Genomic DNA, 25341 nt, shown 5'->3' on the forward strand with positions numbered 1-25341 from the left:
TATGAGTTGGGTAGCAGGAGAGTATTCCAAGATCAACCTGGACAGGAGGACAGTTGAACACGACACTGTTCTCTGAGCTTACTCGGTCATTTTGGGAAGCAGTGACAAGGAATGAATGGCGAGGCTGCCTCTTTTCAAACAAACCCTAGAACTACCTGAGTCTTGGTGCTGACAACCAAAAGAGGGAAAGATGGGACAGCTACTGTACTAGCAGGCCTCTGCTGGCTGATGAGAGCTTGCAGGACCTAGTGTGTTTACCCAGTGGCTCTGGGCCCTCTCCTGCTCTGAGGACACATGCAGTACAATGAAGACCCAAGCAGGCAGCCATGGGTTAAAGGACAAGCAGCTTGATGAGACTCCAAAGACACAAGGCAAGAGAAGCCAATAGAGTATGGAAAGGCCTGGTGTTGGTGGTAGTGCGGTACAAGACGAGGTGTCATCTGGAGAGCATCCCACTGCCTCTGGTCACCACAGCACTCCAGGATTCCCAGGGCCTCTCACTGTCCTGGATCTGTGACCCCAAAACCTGTTACCTCAGATCTTGTGTATTTCTTGGTCAGATTCTCTTTCACTATCTCTGTAAGGACCACCTTTTTATCACATAGGCTCACATCAACATTCCTTCCCAGGAGAGATCATTCATTTACTTACAAGTGATATTTTAGCCACAATACACTTAATTATCTAAGACACAGGCCACAGCCAAGTCCCTTAAGGCCTTGTTTGCTGATATCAAGAGTCTGTCACAGGTGATATGACTGTCTACGTGGAAAGTCCAAAAAAATCAACAAAAGATTCTGAAACGAATGCATGACTGCAGCAGGGTGACAGAATGCAACACACACACACAATGCGTGACTGCAGCAAGGTGACAGAATGCAACACACACACAATGCGTGACAGCAGCAAGGTGACAGAATGCAACACACACACAATGCGTGACTGCAGCAAGGTGACAGAATGCAACACTCGCACACAATGCGTGACTGCAGCAAGGTGACAGAATGCAACACTCACACACAATGCGTGACTGCAGCAAGGTGACAGAATGCAACACTCGCACACAATGCGTGACTGCAGCAAGGTGACAGAATGCAACACTCACACACAATGCGTGACTGCAGCAAGGTGACAGAATGCAACACTCACACACAATGCGTGACTGCAGCAAGGTGACAGAATGCAACACTCACACACAATGCGTGACAGCAGCAAGGTGACAGAATGCAACACTCACACACAATGCGTGACAGCAGCAAGGTGACAGAATGCAACACTCACACACAATGCGTGACAGCAGCAAGGTGACAGAATGCAACACTCATACAAAACGTCACTACTCTACATACCAGCAAAAGAACATGACAAAATCTGAAATTTAAAACACTCTGCTATATACCTTAGCACAAAACTGAGGCATAAATCTACCTCGCCAGAAATGTCAAGATACACATTACAAAAGCCATAAACTTTGATGGGTTAAATCAGATGACAATAAATTAGGATGTTACATGTTTGTGGATTAGAAGTCTGAATTTTGTCAAAGTGTTGGTTCTTCCCACTTCATTGCAGCAAATTACTTTGTGAATTCAGACATCCTGGCCTACAGTTCATGTGGAGAGGCAGGAGCCCGGGAACAGATGCTCCGTGCTGAAGGAAAACAGGTGATCCTGACTCCACAACTGCCTGAACTGTCGCAGCGAGGCTTAGGAACTGTCCCGGGGAGCAGACAGAGCACTGCCGGAGACCACTCAGGCAGAGAAGCACAGAGACTCAACAGAGAAGTAAAACGCAAAATTTTACAATTTCTAGAAAGAAAATAACATGGGGTGGAGTCTGGAATATCTCAGGTTAGTGATGACTCTTTCAATAAAACACAAAAGAAAAAATTGGTAAGTTGTACTTCATTAAAAGTTAAAACTTTGGAAAGCTAGGGATGTCAGTCCTTAAAAGAAGCACTTGCTGAGAATGCATGAAACCTTGAGTTCCAATCCCTTAGTACCCCCCACACAATTAAATTAATTAAAAACTTGGGAAAATCTGTAACTGTTCACCTGACAAAAATTAATATCTATAACATATTTAAAAACACCAAAAGAACTTCTTAAAAGAAGAACAAGTGGCCAATAAATATTAACACATAAAAAAATTCGATATCCTTAACTATCCCATAAACACAATTAAAACTACATTGAGATTCCATCTTTCTCTGTTCAGAATGGTAATCAAAAAACAAGCAACAAATACTTCAGAGGATGTCATAGGAAAGTAACCCTAATACACTGCTAGTGAGAATGTAAATTTGGCAGTCACAAAAATGTGGTACATAAACAAATGAAATTTCATAAAACCATAAAAAATAAAATTAAACAATATGGAGGAAAATAGAAGTGGAGATCATCACATTAAACAAAATAAACAAGATGCAAAAAGACAAATAGGACATATTTTCTCTAATGTGGTGTGGCAGTTAATCTTGATTGTCGACTTACTGGGATTTAGACTCTCCTAGGAGGCATACCTCTGGGTGTGTCTTTGAGGGTCTTTCTAGAGAGGAAAGACCGGCCCCAAATGTGGGCAGCACCATTCCAGGAGCTGGAGAAGGCGGTTTGAGCACCAGCGTTCATCTTTCTCTGCTTCCTGGCTGTGGATGCAGTGTGACCAGCTGCCTTACACTGGCATTCCTGTGCCTTCCACATGGTGAGAGAACATACCTTCAAACTGTAAACCCAAATGCCTTTCTCCAAGATGTTTTTATTTTGAGGCATTTTGTCACAGCGATGTGAGAACTAACTAATAAATACATACAGATTCTCGATTTTATATGACCTGTAAGTAAGGCCAGTAACAAGAAGATAAGCAGAAGACTTCCCACTAGCAGTGGGGATGGAAAGGGAGTTACAAGAGAGGGCAATTGGGGGTGGGTAATCCAAGCACATAAAATATATGTGTGAAACTGTCATAATAAAACTCATTATTTTGTACTATAAATTTATGTTAACTTTAAAGGGGGATATAAATAAAACAGTTATCTAGAAATTTGAACATTAAAAATATTTATTTTAAAGGGACAGGTTCTTACAGCCCATAGCTCAGACTGGCCTCAAACTCATCATCTTCTTGCTTCAGGATCCCAAGTGCTAGGATTACTGTCATGTACCACTGTTTCCAGCTAAAATTAAGCACTTTTGCCCTGCAAAAGACACTATTAAGAGAATTAAAAGGTAAGAGACTGCCCTGGAGTGGAGTTGATATAACCAGGATCACTCCACTGAAGAAAACTAATTTTCCCTCTCTTATCAGCTATCAATTGCAAACAGCTTCTTGGTTAGGTTGGGACTTTGTGCTCACTTCCCATTCTCCATGCTGAGATTTTATCTGTGCAACCTGTCACAGTCTCAGTAAGCTTATATGTGCATCAACCCTGTTGTGTTTGGAAAACGCTGTTTCCTTGGAGTCTGCATCCTCGTCTGCATAAATCCTTGAACCCTGAGGGTAAGGATAGGATAAAGACATCCCATTTAGGGTTGAATGTTCCAAAGTAAGACTGTCTTAAACATCTCACAAGTGGAGTCTATGAAATGTTTCCATGGGTAAAAGCGCTTGGTTCACAAGCCTGATGGCTTGAGTTTGATCCCTGGAACACACAAAAGAAGGGAACTGACTCCTGAAAGCTGTGCTCCCATCTCCTCACACGCACTGTGGCATGGGCACATACCCCAGCCACTGAACACACAAAAACATTTGAACACACACACACACACACACAATTTAAACTAAAAATATTCACTTTCCTGTAGTTAGGATCAGGATCCCACACTGTGGGTTTGGGTTATAAACAGCCAAACACAGCTTTGTGGCTCTCACAGGCTGCCCTGCTGGCAAAAGATCTATTTGTTCAAAGACCCTTCCTCTGGTACCACATCTGGCGCTAGTCTGTCCTCACAGTGAGCACTCAAGATAGTGAATGACCCCAGCACCCAGCAACAGTACGCTGTGTGGGAGGTACTGCGTCCTCAGGAATAGACTGCCCGCAAAGCTCATCTGTTCTTTGTGAATACCTGCATTCAAATCTCAAGAAACAGAAATAAAAACTTTCAGTTGGGCTGGCAAGATGGCTCAGCAAATAAGCCTGCTACCAAGCCCGAGAATCTGAGTTCTATTCTGGAGACTCAAATAATGGAAGGAGAGAACCAACTCTTAAAAGTTGTTCTCTGACTTCCACACCCATGCACAAACACATTTTATAAAGAATGAAATACTTTTTGCTGCATTTATTTGTTCATTTCATATGTGAGTGAGTGTGTGTGTGACAGAGAGGGGGAAGAGGGAGAGAGAGGAAGAGAGAGAGGGGAGGGGGAGAGAGGGAGAGAAAGAGAGAGAGAGAAGGACGAAGAGAGGGAGGGAGGGAGAGGGAGAGAGAGAGAGAGAACTAGGACATGTAATAATTTTCAGGAGTCAGTTCTTGCCTTCTACCATGTGGGCCCCAGGAATGGAACTTGGGTTATCAGTCTTTTTAAAATTTGGGTAGTGAGCAGGTAAAGGTGTTTGCTGCCCAGTCCAATGGCCTAAGTTCAATCCTCAGGACCCACAGAGTGGAAGGAAAGAGCTGACTCCTAAGGATGTTCTCTGACCTCCACAAACGTTCCTTAGCATGCATACATACAGTGTCCAGCTTGGGAATGGTGTTTCTAGCTATTGTGTGACTATCTTGACATTTTTGTTTATTGGCTACCATTGTGTTCTGTAACCCTCTTGGACACCAGGTACCTTGTAAGTACCTCATCTGTTGAGCTCATTTCTTACCACTCCTCCATAGAGAGATGCAGATGCTGGCTCATGTCCTGTGATATGCCTAAGGCATTAGGGAGATAGGAGCTTATCCCTTTACAGACAGTGGAACCAGGCTGCCGTGAGTGCTTATCAGATGCTGTGACATCTACAGGTAGGAACCAGGAGTGTTCAAGTCCAGGGGTGGGAGGCACATCATTGATATCTGTGTTTCCAGGAGCCCTGAATGCCCAGTGCCTCCTTGGAGAATACGCCATCCATCTTCACTTGTCCCTCCCTGAAGTCCTGGAACTCTACTCCCAGCCCAAAGTCCTCTCAGGACTTCTAATTTTAGAGGTTGGAGTCAGCTCCATGGACTGACCTGGGTGGGAACACTGGTCTCCTAGATGAGATGAAGAAATGGGCCCCAGAGATGGCACTACCTGGGCAAAGTATGCTTACACACTCCTTTGACAGAGTCTAGGTGTGGGGGCAAGAACATGAGCAGTATGAATATGCACATGCAAAATCACCCACACTTACATACACACAGGTGGTCGTGTGTGCACCCACATGCTCAGCATAATCAGCAATGAGTCTGTGCTGTTTACACACACAGGCATACTTCCTAAGAGGCTTATGGATAGATCCACATCTCACTAGCTGGCTTATACCTTTCCTCCCCACCTCTTCCAGTCTTCCTTGCTAGACTGAGATAAGCCACACTCCTTCCACCCTGCAGTTAGGGCTCCCCAAGTTCCAGGGTCCTCATTTTCAAAGGAGAAATTGTGTTCACTTCCCTGTATTACTGTATCCCGGGTAGCTGCCCCCAAAGTTGGAGGCTCAGGAGGTCCAGAGAGGGCTAGGGGAAAGGCCTAGCTGATGCTATCTTCTATTGGCTCAGATTGAGAGACACAAAGCAGCCCCAGAACAGCAGGAGAGCTGCTATGGGTCCCCTGAACAAGCCTGTGCCAAATCTAACACAAAGCCTTCAGCAACTAGTGATTTTCCACTTCTCATTTTCTTCAAAAAGTCCCTAAAAACAGGCCTTTTAACATTCCCATTTTGCCTTGCAAGAAACTCTTTCCCAGCAGAGAATACAAAACTAACTGGACTTTGGCACATCAACTCAGCAGGTGGTAAATCCTGCAGGTTTCCCAACTTGCCCAGGAGGGGAGAGAGGACCAGGCCACTTCACCTCACTGGATGCTTCCCTATTCAGAGACAGCTTGAAAATCTGACCTGGAAATGATGCAGGTTTTGTTCTCATCTAGAGATAGCTCCCTGGATTGCTAGCCCTACACAAAGCCTTCAGGATATATGTCTACAGAAGCGAGTGTAGCTGTCTCCTTCCCAGGAGCTGGGTGTTCTTCAGGGGGCCCCAGGCAAAGTCCACACCCTTTACCCAACCATGAGCTCCTCCATCTGTCCCTGACCACACCTCCTCCAATCAACAACACAGCCCCAGTGATCCTGGTCCTGACAGTCTCAGAGTCTGCCTTCCCTCATCTCCCCTCACTTCCTGGGTTTCTAGGGCTTTAACTTGTCCAGTCCCTTTACTCTGAGTTTTTCCTTACTGTGTGAGATAACAACTCCCTCTGCATTTATAGCAGCTCTCGAACTGAACTCTGTCCCCTGTAACCAGCAGTCTGGGGGCTCTCCTTCAGATAGGAGATCCTTCTTAGAGAAATGGCACTCAGTGAAAGACGTGGACAAGAGGAACAACTATCTAGAAGCAAAAGCCAATGTACACAAGCCTGACAGACCTCACCTGTCCAGATGTTAGATTGACACTCAGATGTGACACCCACACTACTCTAAGCTTATGGAAGCAACCTTTGCCTGCCACGCCTGAAAACGTGTTGTCACCAGGGATGCCATGCTCAGGAAATTGGGTGGAAGTTTGGGGAAGAATGTGACTAAGACCTTAAGAATCTCTTCCTTGGACTCAGGACCAAATGGGTGCTGGGAGTTTAAAGTTGGAAGTCAGGTTCATCAGCATGTCACTTACTCATCTTTGTATGAACATTTCCGTGTATCCAACCTTGCATGTATTCACTCCCAAACCTGTAGAATCCTTGCTAAGTGCAGATAGATTAGCCACCAGAGACTCAATAAGAACAAACTGCACACTTACTTGAGTCAAAAGAGCTTGGAGTTAGGAATGGTATCCTCAAGAGCTGAGGGAGCCTAGGGATTTCTAAGCTGGGAAGAGGTGGGGTAGTAGGTAGGTGGGTGTGAAGGATAAAGCTAGGGATGAAGGAGGTAGAGTGTAGGCTCTAGCTGGAGTGAAAGAAAGACTTATCTGTAACTCGGCTGGCACTCAGTTCAGAGTCTTGAAATGTTCACTGGCAGGCCTCCCCTTAGTCCAATGCCAGTGATGGCATTCAACTGTACTAGCCATTGACTCCTTAAGGCAGGGCCAGGCTAGGGAGAGCTGGGGAATGTTCTAGATTCACCAGTACTTGCCAATCCATATCCCTGGCTAGAGGTCTGAGAGAAGACCAGAAAGAGAAGGGAGATGAGAGGAGAGAGAGAGAATTTAGGGGACATGAGGGGCAAAAGTGTAGAGTGTAGCGCAAGCTCCTCATGGCAGAGAGGTACCCAGGAAAGTGGACAGGAACTCCCAGCTGCCCACATTGATCAGAGAAGCCACACCCTCCTCAACATTGGGAGGGGTGAGGGGTGTTGTTCAGCCTCAGCACTGAGATGTGGCACTCTAAAACATGGTGCCCTGAGTCTAAACAGCCATGTCACTGATCCCAGGGACCTCTGTATCCTACAACACAGAAGGTTAAAAGCTTTTCTCTAAGGGAAGCTCCAAACCCTGGGGCTGAGTGGAGAAAGGACAGCTGAGTAGATCCTAACCTTGGCAAGCTCATTGCAAACACACCAAGGACCCCGTGGGAGACTCAGGACATACACTTCCATAGAAACCCTAATTTTAAAGCACCCCAAAGAAACCTAATGGGAAGTCTTAACATATGACAGACTGTAGGGATAGAGCCATGACATAACATGAAACCAACTAAATGACTAGGTTGCCAGGGCCCAGAGGTGGTGTAGCAGTCTGGCTTGTTACAATGAGCAGTTTGCTGAGGGCTGGCAGGATGCTTGTGCCCCACAGTGAGGCTTCCCAGAACAAGAGTCCTAGAAGGCCTAATGGTTCTCTCTAGAAAGTAGCAGGAGGCGCAGTGTGGCGTAGTCACCTGTACACAGAGACAGGACTAGCCATTGCGGGGTCCATCCCTGCAATGCTGCCGTACTCCCTAACCTTTGCTCTTTCCTCGGATGCTTCAGTTTCAAATGCTGCCTGTTATTACGGCTCAAGCAACTTTCCAGGGGTAGTTTCCCAAAATAAGACTTTATACCTTCAGTGACTCCCAGCAGATTCTAGAGAATCCCTCAGCCACATGAGTTCTGCACTATAGTCTACACCTAGACTGTCTCCCACTGTCTCTGCCTCACTGACATGGCCCTCACACTATTCTGTTCTGGTCTGAGAGGCTCTTGTTTCTTTACTGATGGGACTCAGCTGGGATTTATCACTATTACTGCCTGGAAGGCCTGGGAGATATCATTTTTCTCCCCTACAATCACCTCCTCCTATTCTTTCCTGTCCTCTTCATCAACCCCTAGTTCCCTCTCTGGCTTTAGGCAGAGGCAGCTCTGCTCCTAGCACAGTAACAAGAAACCAAAAGCTGTATGCTGACAACCCTGCTATAGCCTTTTCCTCCCAGTAAGTCTCCCTGAAGCCCAGAAGAAGTTCTGATTGCTCTCCCCACAGCCTCTTTGGTCTTATATTCTGTCTTATAACCAAAACAGTGGTCTGAGAGGCCAGTCATGACTGAGGCCCACCCTGTACACAACTGCACTAAAGTCCTCTAAGGCCTGCAGGTAAGGAGGTTCTGTCTTCCCCTCGTGTTGCATTGGTCTCTTCCCAGATTCTTTTCAGTTTCTCTTACATCCTTTCCACAAGCTCCCACTAGCCCCTCCTTCTAGTCTCTCTTCAACCTCCCCACCAACTCCCTCGGCATCCCTTCAGACTCCTGACCCTGCCTTCTCCTACTCCCTTTTATTCCATAGCTGCTCTACTTCTCTCTTTTCTCCCTTCCTGAAGGACAACTTCCTAGTGTGCTCCTGAAGCTGCCTGAGTCCACCCTAGGTGGAGTCTGACAGCTACTGCTGCCTGTGCCCTGACATGGGCCCTTGTAGCATAGCACCTTCCCAGGCTTGAGTCCAAACATTGTGGCCATAGGTTGGGGATTCCCAAATGGAAGTGCATGGACAGAAAAAGGAGCACCTCGACCACTTAGGGTGGACTCTGGTCTACCACAGACAATACTCCTCTCCCCCCACCCCGGACACAAACAAACACATATAAAACTATCCTAAAAAATGAAATACCTGTTGCCTGGCCCCTTCTCAGTCTGCCACTCCTGTGCTGTACACAAGCACCTTGGCTTCCCTCAGTCACCAACCACAATAATCACGCTACCTGTGTTCTAGGGTTCATGTCTTACTCCCGAACTAGGTCAAAACCAGCTGGAAGAATTATGACCTCCTAACGTTACAAGGTTGGGCTAGGAGTTAGAAACAATCAGAAGAAAACATGAATCCTATCAGCATAAGACCTTCCCATCCTCTCCTGGAAAGCAGTTCCAGTACAATTTGAGGGTGAAGCAGTGTGGACAAACCTAAACATTTTTTAAAGTATGTGGGACTTAGCCAGTGAGAGCCATGTCCTTGTCTGGGAGCTGTGGAGGAGTCAGCTATACTACTCAAATTCACACATGTGTCAGCTATGTGCCTGTGTTGAGGACAGAGCTATGCGTGAGGAGGATGTGATGGGGCTTCTAAGGTTGGTTGGACAGGGAAGGCATCTGGGAGGTTTCTGAAGAACAGGTCAAAGTCAGCAGGGATCTGAATAAATCCAGAGTTCACAAGCCGAGGGAAAGGTTGTAAGGCAAGAGTTAGGCATGGAAGTCACTGCCACCAAGAGGTTGGTTCTTAAAGCCAGGCAGAGTAGAATTGAACCTGCAGAGTGTTTCCCTCAGCTTCTCTCCCTCGTGCTTCTATAATAGAATTTAAGGGTGGACAATGGGTGCCTGGTAGGGTCTGATTAGAGTAAATCCACTCCAAGAGCTAGTACTGGTGAATGTTTGCTGCAACTGCCTATTGTTGGGATAGAAAGGGATGGGACTTGGGGCAGAGGCTTTAGCCCTTAGAGGAGAGGGTCTTGTGGACCGATTGAGTCTTAAAGGTGCAGAGATGTCTGCTACCTGGAGTGCAGTTATATCTGAGGAAACTCCATGGTAAAACCCCAGTGCCATATTCTTGACTGAACATGCTGGTGACTTGCAGTCAGGGCAGGGAGTGGGCCAGCAAGGGCCAACACCTGCAGGTTTAAGCAGGGAAGGATGTTGGAGGACAAAGCAGGATTGGTGGGGGTACTTGGAAAGATTGTTGAGAGCCACTCAGCCTTGGAGACCTGAGAAGGGCCGACTCTGTAAGTTCTGTAAGTCCGGAGTGAGGTAAAATTGAATAACAGGGAACACCTGGGCCCACTAGGCTACTTAAGACAGAGACGTCCTTCTGCAGAGCTGCCTGTCCACTAGTGATCCTCTTAATGGTGGCCAGCCCTTTGGGGGAAGTTCATGTCCCCTAGAAGACCTGCAGAACTATAGACCTTAGGGGCCAGGCTGTGCCTTAGTCAGTGTGCTAGCCTAGTACAAAGCGTTGCAGAAAAACCTGGCTGCTGCTGAGCTGAAACACTAAGCTCCAAATCTATACTCCAGGGTACAGAGATAACACAGAAAGTACACAGACTGGGATGCTGCAGCCCACGGAGAAGCAGGTGAGCTTGTTGAAAGGGCCTCCTGGGGACCTCCCTGGCCTTCCCTGGACAGCCTGTATGATAAAGTCAGTACTGTCCAGTCACAGCAGCAGACAGCACAGACCTTACTGAAAAACCCAATCAGACAGTGTCTGTGAGGACAACCAATGCTAGATCCACAGGCTAAATAGACAGGAAGAGGAGGCAGCAAGAAGTACTGGAAGAAGAAGACGAAGATGGAGAAGAGGAGGAGGAGGAGGAAGAAACAGCCACCTTCACTAAATAGGTGCTCTGAGTCTGAGCTCTCTAAATGTTCTCTCCACAGCTCACCCCTCCTTTGTACGGCTAAAGAGGCATGCTTCCTCCCAGGAGGGGCTTTTTCTGCCTCTTCTATTCCAGAACCCCAAAGGAAACTGGCAGGCTAGGGTCTCTGCATCTGTTCTTGCTCTCCTCACACAGGGGTCTAGTAAATTTCACAGAGACCACATCCTCACCCCCTCCAGAAAGATACTGAAGCTTTGATCCTCCTAAAATTTTTAAGAGATCTGACCTTCCTCTCTCCCTGCCAGGAACTTTTTCAATCCCACTTCCCAGATTCACTGAGTCAGCTGGGAGAGGAGCACCGTCCTCCTCTCCAGACAAGGGGTCATGAGTTTCCCTGGATTTAATCAAAAAATATTTATTGAAATGCTGTCTCAAACAACAACAGCAATAAAGCGTATTAATTTATTTATTTCTACTGTCTGGAATGAGACTTCATGTCGGTGCCACTTACACTCAGTGCAATACCAAGCCCCAAGGTACCCAGCAGGGCAGCTAACTAGAAAAGGATTTGGGCAGAGCAGTCGCTATCAGCCCGCGACTGTGGGTAACACCTGCCCTGTAGGACCAGCGTATGATGCCTTCGGGTGTGCTTCTCCAACCAACACCGGCACCAACTCTCCCTGGATGTGCCTCTTCCTCAGAAAGGAATAAATTCTAGGCAAAGACAGGTGGTACAGACTCTAAGGGCATGACTAAGATTCAGTCTTGGGATACTGTGATCCATAAAACCCCGGGCCGCTTACCGATTTTGGCCAAACTGGCCACGAGGATCCAAAGCGCGATGATGTATGGATCCTGGACGTGGTGCCATTTGAAGGTGACCACCTGGAAGCTCTCATCTGCGCTGGGTTCCGCCTCAGAGGCCGTCGCCCCTCGCAGGCTGGTCAGTGTCAGCGCCACCGCCAGCGCCAGCAGCGGCTTCCAGCCTGGTCCCAGAGCCGGATGCCACATTGCGGCTGCTCAGCTTTTGGAGCCAACACGCATACCGTGGTGAGTCCCTGCGTTCTCTGTCCCGGCGCTCAGCGCGATCCGGGAGCTGGCAACAGTCAGGTCCCCCGACAGCCGGGGTGGCCTTTAATCCCGCTGCCCCCTCCCGCGCCAGGGCGGGGCTTTCCCGCCCCCGCTGCGCACACGTGAACGCAAATAGTTCAGCCTTAGAGGCACTCACGCCGGCCCTGCTCACACCCACCCAGTCGCTTGGGCCCCTGCCTGGAAATCTGGGCTCTCAGGGTACTGCGTACTCCTGAGCTAGCAGCCAGGACCTGTGGATTTCGAGGTCCTTGAGGTCGCTCGCCCCCAAGGTCGAGCAGCACCCAGCCCACTGACAACTGCTTCCCTCCGGGCAGAGCGCAGCGTGAGGCCAGACAGGTCACTGCCGACTCTACCTGATAAATGGGACCTGCTTCTCCTACCTTGACCACCTCAGCAGCTGGATGTTTTCCCTAGTTTCGCGGTTCGCTACACCCTATTATATACACACAGCCAGCGATGCCCCTCTTTCTTCATTGAGAACCTGGAGTCATTGGGTAGCACATCATGCCATCTGAGTAAACTTGAGGCAGTATAGAAAGACAGAGAAAACGAAGGAGACATAGGACAGGAAAGGGATTTCTCACTTGAGTATCCTCAAGCTTCTGACCAAGTGAAAGTCAAGAATTCCATCACAGTTTAAAATTGCTGTGAACTTTGCATACACAGAGACAATATTCCTTTTATATGGAGATATGTATGAAAATAATGTTAAAATGGCAGTGAATCATGTGTAATGCCTAACTAAACATATTTGACTTTAATCCATTTCTCAGATATAAACCTGCAGTTTTCTGGGACTCTCACAATACGGTTATATATTTGTTTACAGGAGAAAAAAATAGAGGAAGAAATTATCATAGTCAGTGTGGTACTGCATGGCTGTAATATCAGCATTCGGGAGGCGGAAGAAGTAGTTCAAAGCAAGCCTTGACTGTGTAGCAAATTTAAGGCCAGTTTGGGATACATGAGACCCTGACTCAAACAAACACAACAAATAACCATGTCTTAACCCCCTTGCACAATCCTCGAGATCCACGGTTTTACTTTTTCAACTGTAACCCTACTTAGTGCAAATTAGGACCCTCCCCACAATCTAATTTAGGAAAAAAAATATCTTAGTAGCCCTTCAAGATATAACTTCAGAACTCACCACCAAAATTTTATACATGGCTACTGTAAATACAGTCTCAAAGCGGCTCCTGAGAAGTCCATACCCATATGCATACACTGCCATTTACACATATACTGTCCTTTTCTCTAAAATCCTTTCTGTGAACCCCTATGCCAAATCTGTTACAATCTTTTAAAAACTCTTTGTTTCACACTACCTTTCTCTACAATTCTTGCTGTGTCACAATCAAGAAGCCCAACTTCACCTGAGTAGAGTTTTCAGGCTACAGATACTGTGCCTCCAGCCCTTGTGGCCAACCAATTTACACTCTGTAACACAATCCAGTGCTTATCAACATCTAAATCCTGTGTATTGCGGCCTGGGAGTCCACTCCTACATGACAGCAGTCCTTACAGTGGCCTGTGACCACAGTGCACACGCCCGTCTTCCCCTAGGTCATTTCTGCCCACAGGTGTTAGAATCCCTCCCAGATAAGGGTTGCAATCTAGGTATTCACTTATATATCTTAGCTCCCCATGAGAGCTGACTTTCCAAATCCATTCTGCCCTCCAAAGCCTACCCTTTCACCCCAGTCCCTGGCAGCTCCTTTTCCAATCATACTCAAGCAGCCTTGGAAGCCCTTGGCTAGACACCCTAGAATCTCCAGACATCCTTTAGGACCTCCTGTTGGAATACCCAACCCAGAGGATAGGTCCAGTTCTCCCTGGATTCAATCCATCCTCAGACCATCGTACCTTGCTGATGCCCCCTCCCCTACTGCCCAGGTAGGTAACACCCTTCTCTGAGGCTCTAGATGTCCCTCCCCGTGCTCACTACCTGGCTCCCTCAGGTCTTGCTCTAGTGTTTAGTGTTTTGATACTGGGCTCCTGACTCCCTGCCAGCTCTGTTCCTCAGCTTAGCTCAGTCATCAGTTGCTGGACCTTATATCTATGGGCTGTCTGTCCTCTCTGTGGAATGTCTGCTTCATCAGTGAAGGGCTGCAGCAGTGGTATGGTTGATTCCCTGGACTTGGAATAGTGTCTGGTCTACAGTAGCATGTATGGAATACTGAGTGAGTGATTGGTGTTTGGACCCAGGAAGGCAGGGCTACCTTCTAGCATCTAAGCACACGGGTCAGGGCTTCCAGAAGACTTTAGTTTTCTGTCTCCATGTGTAATGCTGATGGGTGTTGGCTTGCATGACATGCTGGAAAGGTTGAGTGGTAGGTGATGAGTGTTGGGGCAGAGGCTGGGTAGTTGGACTGGACCAATCACAGGGCCTGGAATAGAATGGGACATCACAGCTTTGTAATTGGCCACCAGACTTGCAATCTTGGTGCTTGCTTGGGCATCTTGTATGGTGAGTTTCTGGAACTGCTCCCAGTTCATATGGTCAAACTGAACCTGCTGTTCCCAGTCACATTCCCAGCCTCCTGTCCCGGAGGAAAGCTAGAAGTTCGGATGTTCCTGGACAAAGCCCAAGGTGGAGCATGCTTTCTGGATGCTGTCCTTGTTACATGGGAAAGCCAGATCCCATGACAATAGTGTGTCCATGACGTCCAATTACCCTCCAAGGATTTTATCTACACCTGCCTTTCCTGTTAGCCTGCAGCCAAAAGTCTACACAGTTTAAACAGAAAACTGAATGGCATTACAATGCACGTATGAGAACTCAAAATGTGTGATGTGTAGTGTGATGTGTCACTTACACTACAAGCCATCTAAGAAAGAGGAAAGTGCATCCACTGGGGGGAGAGAAAACAAGGAGCCCCTGCAATGTCACAGATAAGAGCAAGGTACCCTCATAATCCACCACTCATTGCTCAGGTGAGCTTGGCTATATGGCCGGGCTTGGGGACGCTTAGGAATGAATGTACGTATGTCTCAGGCTTGTTAGAAGGTTCCAGCAATGAGTGTTCCCACACTCTCGGGACTGAGAGGAGTGAGGCAGTGGCCATGTCCGGCAGCCATGGAAAAAACTGTCATGATAGATATATGATCATCGTCAGTGGGCTGGGGGCAGCTCTCATGGCCTGCTTTTCTTCTGCAAGGCTGTGGTTTTAGAAAGACTAAGCCATTCCACAAGTACCAGCATTTGGAAAACTGTATAAACAGTGACACCTGGGGTTATTTGATAGCCGCAGATTACTTCCTCCCTCAGATTGGCATGTGTAGCCTTCCTGAGGCCTAAACCTTCTGGAACTCTTAGGCATTTTCCTGTACAGGCCTAGAGGACCCATGATTAAACTGGGCTCAAAGATATTGAAAAGCAGTCCAAGAAGGGCTAACAAATCCACAAATACCTGAGCCTCAAAATTAAGGAATTGAAAGTGGGCATCATCTCGTTTGACACATTAACTTCTGATTATGAAGCTCATTTGCATGGTTCATGAAAACTTTTGCATAAAGCGACTAATTGCAAATCTTCTTGTTTGTTGACAATACATGAAAGACAAAACATTACTTTTCAGTCTATATTCAAGAGGTTTGAAAACCTTTTACACACTGCCTACAGGAGTAGGCACCTTGGGAGTAGAAGATGCTTGGAGGAAGAAGGGTTCATTACAGAGCTGCCCTGGCCTGTATTGAAGGTGTCCTCTGGGTGCCAAGGACTTAGAGTTTAAAGAGGTCTACCTGAGAGCTCTTCCAGAAACCAAAACCCAAATCACCACTCAAGGTAGAGTTATTGTTACTTTTTATTTATTTATTTTTTGGTTGCTAGTATACAATTGCAAACTGCATTTCTTATAAACAAATGAGCAACATGCTTTTGGGTCTGCCTATTAGTGCGTTTGACACTCCCTGCTCAAGACTGTGTCTTTGTGCAGTCTGGAACTTGCAGGAGACTCACTCTGAATAGTTGGCCTGTATTCTACTCCAGCCTGTGTCAGATAGGCCTGGAATGGTCAGACTGTTGTAGCAGGGGTGTGTGCTGTGGCTCTGGATCCTTGGAAACGTTGGAGCCGATCAGGCTAGCCACATCAGAGGCTAACCCAGCAGCAGATCCACCACAGAGCAATAGGGTGATTGCTGTGTTGCCAATCCCATACCGCTCTTGATGCAGGGAGCTGAGGCTAGAGGCTGCTCTAGCTCTGCTGCATTGCATTCTGAAGTAAGGTTAGAGAGAGTGGGCTGCCAGGGTCTCAGCATCACAACTTCCACAGCTCCTAGCCCTGCACGGCTCTTCCTGTCACCCATTGTCATCCACCTACTCGTACTCCATGAGCTAAATGTTTCCTAAGAATTGCCTAGTTCTTGATCATCTCTGTGGTGTTTTCGGCTCTCTTCCTTGCTAGATCTGATTCCCAGAAAGTCTGGGCCACATTTAGTGCCCCAGTACAAGGGCCATCATCATGTATCCCTCTTTTTTATGGCCTCTGGGGTAGGTCCCCACCTGTCTTGTCTGCTATTGGGACAGAGCCCCACAGGTCTTGCACAAGCCCTGTAGTGCAACCAAGACTATGAGAGCCTTATAGAAAAGGATCACATGGGCCTGGAACCCATCCCCAAATTGACCTCAAGTGGCAGGAAGCCCAATTGTCCCCAGTCTAACCACTGTGGCAAAGAACAAGGCTTAAAATATTCTGCAGACTGGACTGGGACACAAAGTCACCAAATTGTATTCAGCAGATGAAAAATTCAACAAACTGTGGCCAAGCTAGGCAGGCAGGCAGGATAGCTTGCAAATTGAAAAAAAAAATTCCTCTAACCTGACAACTGGAAGATGAACTGGTGACTTCAAGCATCAGAGGAAGCATGAGAACAGGGGATATAGTAGGTACCTCCAGCCCTCTACGCGTCCTGGTGTCTCAGTTGAATTTCCTGTTCTGAAAACTGTACTTTGAGAAGAAGGAAGGGAATATACCAAACTCCAAAGAACTCACAGGCAAATCACCTTGTGCAGGCACAACTTTCAGTAATGGGGACCCAATACACTACAGTGGGGTTGTAGGTTATATGGCCTATTGACCTCACCTTAGGCTTAGTTGGTATGGGCACACTGTGATGTTTGCAGAAGGCTAAATGCCCACCTTCAGAGGATTGGTTCTCCTCTCTGCACTGCTGTGTTTTGGGTCTTGTTCACACAAACCTTGGTGGGAACTAATGTTCCCCAAATCACACACTTGGGTGATCATCCAGACATTCTCCTCTGACTCCCTTCTGGGTCCCAAGGACCCTCAGGATCTTTGGAGTATGTCCAACCAGATTCAGGCTAATCTTGCAGGGTGGTCTTGTGCATCTGCTTCATTACAGAAATCATGATCTTGATTCTTTTCATATGTTTCCCTGGGAGAGAAGATGCATGTCACTAACCACACTGAAGACAAGGCAGCTCTTTTAACTGTGAGCTTGGCTGAGACTCCAGAACTATCGTATGGTCTTCAGGGGCCCTAGAAGCACCCATAATCAAGTGTAGGTGGTGGGAGCAGACTGGAAACAATCAGCCCCGGTGTCTCAGGGGAGAATTAGCACAAAAATGCTCCACCTCTCTGAATTCCTGTGCCACTCTCTATAATGAGGAGTCCTTGACTGCAAAGTCTTCCTGGGGTTTACTGTTGGATACCAGTCTGTGTGTGGTGTTGCATGCTTAGACTACTGTCTCAGTTGTTCTCAGACAGCCTACCAGTTGTGGAGGCCCAGCACTTGGTCACTATTACAAGCCAAGCCTCTCCTCTCTGGATGGTTCCCGTTAATGAAGCACTCATACAACCAATCTTAGTGCAATTCTTCTGTGCAGCTCTAACCCTTCTGAAGAATATCTGAGACTTTGGTTCCTCTTTGGACTTCCTTTTTGAATCAGAAAGGGGGGCAGTCCCCAGGTACTTCTGAACAGAAGAAGAGTATTCTGGACCTACCTGGGCCCAGATCTCACCTGTCTTGGACAAGATCTGATTCTGTCCACCAGCTTTAGTTGTTTCACATGTGTGAATAGCAACAGTAGCTTATGAGGCCTTCTCTGCATTTATATTCTACCCCTTGAAGACGTCTGACAACATAGTAATGAGCACAGCAGGCAGTGCCAGCCCAGCTCCTGTACTTCAGACCTCCTGGAGCGGGAACGACACGCAGTTCCCCTATCAGCCAGGGAGAAGGCTCCAGAGACGGGAACAACCCAGAGTGCTGGAAAATGGCCAAGTCCCCTTGGGCCTGAAAAGTGCAGCTGTTTCATCTGTCCAGGGCCCCTGCCTTGTCTAGAGATCAATGGTCTTAAGCCTTGAAAAGCTGGATGACAATAGGCCCAACAGAGGAAAGGCTCCTGGACTTTGTCTATGTCTGATATGGTGTGTGTTAAAGGACTTCAGGTGGCACTGCCTTAGGAGCACTGTGCTCACGCAGAGATCCCATCCTCTGGGCCCAGCAAGCCCCTAGATGTTGGGATGAGTGCTATTCATAACAAATATTTATGCAGCTTTGTTTGCAGAATCACTCCTGATAGCCTTTCTTAAGAATCCAGGGGGATTTCCCTGATGAATGGTACTTTTGTTCATAGCAACAAGTCCAGAGATCCCAGTAGTATGCTGTAAAAATAGTCATGCATTTGTCACCAGTGGCCTTCTTAAGTAAAACAGAGGCTAAAGTCTGTCAGCAGGCTTCCACATCACTGTGTGTTGCAAACCACAGGGAACTAGGAGTTTAACTGAGCCCCCAGTTACACCGCTGCCCTTGATACCAGGGCAACTTGTTGGGATAATGAAAGTATCCCCTAAAAGGTGAGAAGTGGCCACCTCAGGAGCAGGATGATTCCACTTCTCCACCAGAAACTCAGGCAGCGGCTGACAGCAGTGGGGATGTAGCCCCTGGCACGTCACTTTTACATCCTCTGTTCTGCCTTCAACAGATGCTGATCTGGATTGGTGGGAAACAGGAGGTCAATGAGCCAGTTGGTTGCCCACCAAGCCCAGGGCAGAGTAGGAAGGAATCTAGCCACACTCCTGGCTTGGAGAGCCTCTTTGAATACTGGGAAGGGCATTAGGGACTTTTACTAGCAGGGTTTCTGATCCAGATCTGCACTCCAAAGACCTAGGAGAGGACAGCAGACAAAGGGCCTCAGGGAAAACCCCAGGCCTTACGCTCCTGGCCACCACTGTCAAGGATTCTGTGCGCATGGAAGAGAAAAGGCATCACCTAAACCAAAGGTAGTTCTGGACCCTGAAAGCAAGGCAGCATCAAAGTTGCTCAAGAGAGGGTGGAAATTTTTCAGAGAGGAATGTGTGCAGTTGTGGAAGGATGGGAAATTCCTAGGCAGGGGCCAGAACACAATTCATTTGCACACATTAGCCTTTCAGATTGGAATGTCACTCATGCCAGACCCTGGTGGCACATAACACTTTCTGAAGAAGGACTCCATGTCCCAGCACACAAGAGCCCCTTGGCTCCTTCCAACCCCACAGACTCTTCCCTTAAATCTGTCATCACATTCAAGGACTATAGACGTGGGACTCCACATACTGGCCCAACTCAGGCAGAGAAAGGAGAGGAATGCCAACTGAACCAATCATTCCAGGGCACAGCAAGTGGGCTGCCAGCCAGCCTTTTCTGTGCAACTGGGCCCGGGAACCCTGTGGGATGCACACAGCTCAGGCTAGAGCTGGCCCTTTCTGAGACCCTGCTTTGCCCTTTGTTCTTTCTCCAGCAGAAGGGGACCTATTCCATCATGACTGCAACTCTGCAGCTCCACCCAGACCCACCTGAGACCTTGCAGGAGGAACTCGGCCATACTCTCACCCCAAGTGGGTACAGGCTGTTCTGGACCAGCCCTGGCTGTGCTTAGGTCAATTGGGTTATAAAGGAGCCATGGTCGTGCTGGACATAAACCCTGACTTCTTCCCAGAACCAGGAGTTGTGGGTTTATGGAGTGTAATCCCGAGGGAGGATTAGGCTGCCAGCACCTTCTGAGTCACCATTTAGTGGCCCTGGAGAGGGTGTGGAAGCCTCTCCCGACCTGGGCAGCCCACCTGAGCAAGGAGAGCTTGGAGTAGGAGGAGGAAGAGACCTCTTTCAAGATCTACCGTTCAAGACAACATTCAGAAATGTCTCCCCCAGCAGCCGAAGCTGAGGAAAGAGGGGCACCAGTGACCAGATTTGAAGTCTCGCTGCCAGGAACACCAGCTGTGAGTTTATATTTCAGGAATAATATTTTCAAAGATCAATCTCATGCTTCCACTATTTCAGCTTGTGAAAACAAGGGTGTTTTCTTTGGACGTGGGTGTGGGGTATGTTCCCCTCCCTGAGTGAAGTGGCCTCTTGGCAGCTTTAGATGCAAGCTTACACATCGCTCCTACCATAGCCATACTGTCCTGATGTCAAAGTGTCTTAACACATATTGCGCGGATTCTGGTTTCCACTATAGTGCAGCAGCACCTCCCTGATAAAAATATCTCTCAGGGTCTCCTTTTTAGCATCTGTCCTTACGGGCACAGCCAGGATGCTCTGACTGTGCAAGAGATACGGGACTATGGGGAAGGAATGTGCCCTCCTTGAACCGAACACCCACTAGTGCCCGCTGTCTCCCACAGCACTGGCTGGTGTGGGCCCCTGTAGTAGGCCACGTGGATGGCCCTTTGTGCTTGTCTGCACATGAATGCACTCATTGTTCCGTCTATGAGTTTCCCTGTTTAGAGACTGGTATTATATACACAGAAAAACAACAACAGCCTCTAGCTGGCACCCCCTTATGTACCCTCACCTGGGTTTCATTTGATACCCCTGGGAACCGTGAAGGTAGGCTGGCCTGGCATTCACATTGTATTCCTAATCCCATTTTAAAGCCAGGAAGCTGAAGGCTTTGGTAGCTGGCCTAGGGCCACTGGGTCACAGAGCCAGTGTTCTACACCCATCCAGCCCTGATACCCACCCTCTGCTGCTTATGCCTTGGACATTCTTACTAAGAGGCAGAGGTTCTGCCCATGCCAAGGGCCTGTGGAATCTATACCATATCTGCCATGTGTGAGAACAAGTTTTTAGCTACCTACTCTAGGGAAAAGTCAAGAATCTAGGCTCAGTGAAGGAAAATATAGGTAAATAGTACCCTGAGTATCAGTCCTATGAGGGTGCTCCACAGACACAGAAGGCTGTAATGAACCTAGACAAAACAACTTCCAGGTGCAAGGCTAATACGGAGCTTGGTCAGAATAACACATTCACCTGCTGAGCTGCAGGTAGTTAGTAGACAAGGGGTGGCAAGCTACTAGATAAGTTCATGACAAGGATAATGAATTGGTTTATTTATTCCAATAGCTCTGATGGCAATGTTCTGCTTATCATTGGTTGGTCACAGACTGTGGCGATTTGAATAAGAATGGATATCATAGGCTTATATGTTTGGATGCTTAGTCACCAGGGTGACAATATTTGAAAGGATTAGAAGGATTAGGCAGTGTGGCTTTGTTGGAGGAAGTGTATCATGGTGTGGGGTTGACTTTGAGGTTTCAAAAGCCCAGAGTCTCTCTCTTTGCCTGTGGATCAGTGTGTAGCTCTCAGCTACTGTTCCAGCACTACGCATGCTACCATGTTACCTGCCATGATGATGATAGACAAACCTCTGAAACTTTATGCAAGCCCCCAGTTAAGTGCTTTCTCTTCTAATAGTTGCCTTGGCCATGCTGTCTCTTCATATAAATAGAACAGTGACTAAGACAAAAGTTGGTACCAAGGGGTAGGGTATTGTTGTGATAGGTCTGCCCATGCTTTAGTTTGGATGAATATGGAATACTTTGGAACTTTGTACTAGAAAAGTAGTTGATCATTCTCTTCAGAGGGATACCTTGTTCAGTCTAGATATAGTGGGGAGGGCCTTGGTCCTGCCTCAAAGTGATGTGCTAGACTTTGTTGACTCCCCATGGGACGCCTTACCCTCTCTGAGGAGTGAATGGGGGTGAGGGGAAAGGCAGAGGGAACAGAAGGATGGGAGGGAGGGAGGGAGGGAGGGAGGGAGGGAGGGAGAACTGGGATTGGTATGTAAAATAAAAAAGATAGTTTTGGGGGGAGCTCGGAGGAATGGGATGCTTGGGATACAGGAAGGGTGGATATGGCAGCAGGGAAGCATATATCTTAATTTAGGGAGCCATCTAAGGGTTGTCAAGAGACTTGACCCTAGAGGGGTTCCCAGGTTTCCAGGGAGACGCCCCCAGTTAGTTCCTTGGGCAGCTGAGGAGAGGGAGCCTGAAAAGGCCAGTTCCTATAGCCATACTGATGAATTTCTTGCATATCACCATAGAACCTCCACCTGGCAATAGATGAAGAAAATGACTGAGCCCCACATTGGAGCACCAGACTGAGCTCCCAAGGTCCAGATGAGGAGCAGAAGGAGAGAGAACATGAGAAAGAAAGTCAGGACCGTGAGGGGTGCGTTCACCCATGGAGACAGTGGGACAGAACTAACAGGAGATCACCAACTCCAGTTGGATTGGGACTGATGGAACATGAGACCAAACCAGACTCTCTGAATGTGGCCGATGGTGGAGGCTGACAGAGAAGCCAAGGACAAAGGCGCTGATCTTTGACTCTTCTGCATGGACAGGCTCTGTGGGAGCCTTCTCAGCTTGGTTGATCACCTTCCTGGACCTGGGGGGAGTTGGGAGGACCTTGGTCTTAACATAGAGTAGGGAACCCCGATGGCTCCTTGGCCTGAAAAGGAAGGGAGGAGGGTATGGGGGAAGGGGAGGGGAGGGAAAGGGGAGAAAGAGGGGAGGAGATGGAAATTTTTAAATATAAAAAAACCAAAAAAATCAAAATCAACAAAATAAAAAAATTAGAAATTTTAAAAAATATTTAAAAAGAAAAATGGTTGAATGTTTTAAGTGGAATTTTATAATGACCCAAATCCAGAAATTTCAGAAGGAAAGAATATTAGTAAGTGGCCTAGAAATCATTCTTGCGATATTTTAGTAAAGAATGTGGCTGCTTTTTCCCTTCATGAAAATCTGTCTAAGAATAAATTGAAGAGTTTTGGATTAATGGCATTGGCAGAGAAGATTTCAGGAAAGTCTGGTATTGGTACTGTCCTGCGGTTATTAGTGATCACTCTAGTGCAGATCTATAATGAAAAGAAGCAAACTGGGGAAAGAAAAATAAAAAGTCTACAGTTTGAGGAGAAAAGAAGCACCAGGAAAGGTGATCTTGGAGCCAAGTCTTGTGCTCAAGGAAATAAAAAGTTTAAATGAAGGCCTGATGCTAAATGGGATAAAGAAAATGATGATCTCAAGGTAAGGCCCCACTAAGCTAAGCTTCCAACTTGTGAAAAGGAATTAAAGAAAAGTTTAAGCAGTGAAGAAAACATCAACCACAGAAAGCTGATGTGAACATAATTGAGCTAAGAAGCAAAGCTCCATCTCCAGTTTGGCAGCTTATGCCACTTGGTTCTGGCTTTGTCAAAAATACAAGAAAGGGGTTGCAGATTCTTCCTCCATGGCTAAGGAAAACTGTTGGAGATGCTACAGTCATGGGATACCTGCCAAGAAGAGCTGCAGACTGGGTGTACAATCAGCCCAAGAGAGAGAAGCATGCTGCAGTCAATAAAGCTGAAAAGAGTTGGAGATCTGAAGAGCACTCTTACATGAGGCATAGAAATGCGGAATTTGTAGTTTGTTCTGCTGGATTTTGGTTTTGCTTTGGTCCAGTACTTCCTTATTATGTCCCCCTTTCTCCCTTTTGGAATGCATAGTTTGTGCCACTGTATGTTGGAAGTATGTTATATTTTTTATTTTGGTTGTACAAGGGGGTTACAGTTACGAGATTGTCATGCGTCTCAAAAGAGATTTTGAACTTTGGACTTTTAAACTGTGTTGGGACTGATAGACTCTGGGGACTTTTGAAGCTGAACTGAATGCATTTTTTTCATTATGATATGGCTACAGGCCTATGGATACCAGGAGTGGAATGTAGTGTTTTGAATAGGAATGACTCCCATAGGCTTGTATATGCTTAGTTGCCAGGGAGTGGCAATATCTGAAAAGATTAGAAGGATTAGAAAGTGTGGATTTCTTGGAGGAAGTATGTCACTAATGGTGGTCTTTGAGGTTTCAAAAGCTCATGTAAAACCCAGAGTGTCTCTCTGCCTATGGGTCAGGATGTAGCTCTCAGTTACTCCTCCAGCACCTGCCTGCATGCTGCCATGCTCCCCACCATGATACTAATGGGCTAAACCTCTGAAACTGTAAACAAGCCCCCAATTACTTTCTCTTCTAATAGTTGCTTTGGTCATGGTATCTCTTAACAGAAATAAAACAATCGCTAAGACACAGACCATGGTCATTGTCCCCAGCTCCAGCACAGATTCTTAACTCAGAGCTACCTAGTGCCCTGCCATCAGTGGTTCATGCTCCTCAAACCAGTAGTCAGCATGCTAGAGACATTACATGGAGTGCCTGGTGGGTGTTGGGGAAGGTTCCAAGAGTCCTGATCATCTCTGAGCAGCATATGATCACACATGAAGAACAGAAGGATTGTTGGTCTACTCTACACACACCTTTGTGATGTTGCTGTCTGGGTGCAGGATTGACTTGCCAGGTGTGCATGGGCAGACAGCAATACACAAGTCACAGCCTCTTCCGACTTCATTCTGGCTGTGACTGCCCAAGTGACTAAATATTTGCTGAAGAGTAATGCTGCTTCTCTGTTAATGCCTTAAGTTCCCCCAAACTACAATCCATGTTTCAAGGTTGTGACAGCTATGGTTTGGATCAGCCAGTGATTACAGGACACCAGAATATTTTCTTCTAGGTTTATTTTCAGGTATTCCTAAATCTAGGCTTATGAGGCCCATAATATGGCTTCAGTCAATTGGGTCAGATATCAGAACATCCAATACCAGTGAGGGATCATTCCTGCTGTGCTTGAGCACAGGAGATATAACGGGATAGGGCAGACCATGGAGCTAATCTTCAAATGCATCCAGTTGAAGGATGCAAGGAGACTGACCTTCTCAGGACTAGTTGTCTGAAACAGATCATGTTAAAGCATGTTGTACTGGTGTATGCATGATCTAGGAAATGGAAATTTTGCTTTGACCTCTTCAACTTAAGGACCTCAGGTAGGAGCTGACTCTGTGGTACCAGACTCATGAGCCTGTTCCCCTTTTCTTTGTTATCGCCTGAACATAAATTCCCACTTTCCCCTCCTGTATCAGCTCACATAGAAAGATCAGAGCGTGCTACCAGGGGCTCTTCCTCCCTTCCTGAGGAAGGAGATTGCAACTCCCTACCCCCTGGACCAAGCACTACTCACTTAGCACAAAGTGACTTCACTGATGGAATGATCATTACAGGTGG

At 47.1% G+C, this 25341-nt stretch overlaps 1 protein-coding gene across 1 annotated transcript in view; it reads right to left on the minus strand.

Moving 5' to 3' along the window:
• Slc9a3 (solute carrier family 9 member A3) overlaps positions 1-11881 on the minus strand; it is a 45113-nt gene extending 33232 nt beyond the window's left edge. Inside the window, exon 1 of the mRNA XM_038323869.1 lies at positions 11674-11881. Coding sequence (XP_038179797.1) covers positions 11674-11881 — 208 coding nt within the window. The remainder of the gene's footprint in view (positions 1-11673) is intronic.
• Between the last annotated feature and the right edge of the window lie 13460 nt (positions 11882-25341).

Source organism: Arvicola amphibius, chromosome 3, assembly GCF_903992535.2.
Source record: "Arvicola amphibius chromosome 3, mArvAmp1.2, whole genome shotgun sequence".
Classification (NCBI taxonomy): Eukaryota; Metazoa; Chordata; class Mammalia; order Rodentia; family Cricetidae; genus Arvicola; species Arvicola amphibius.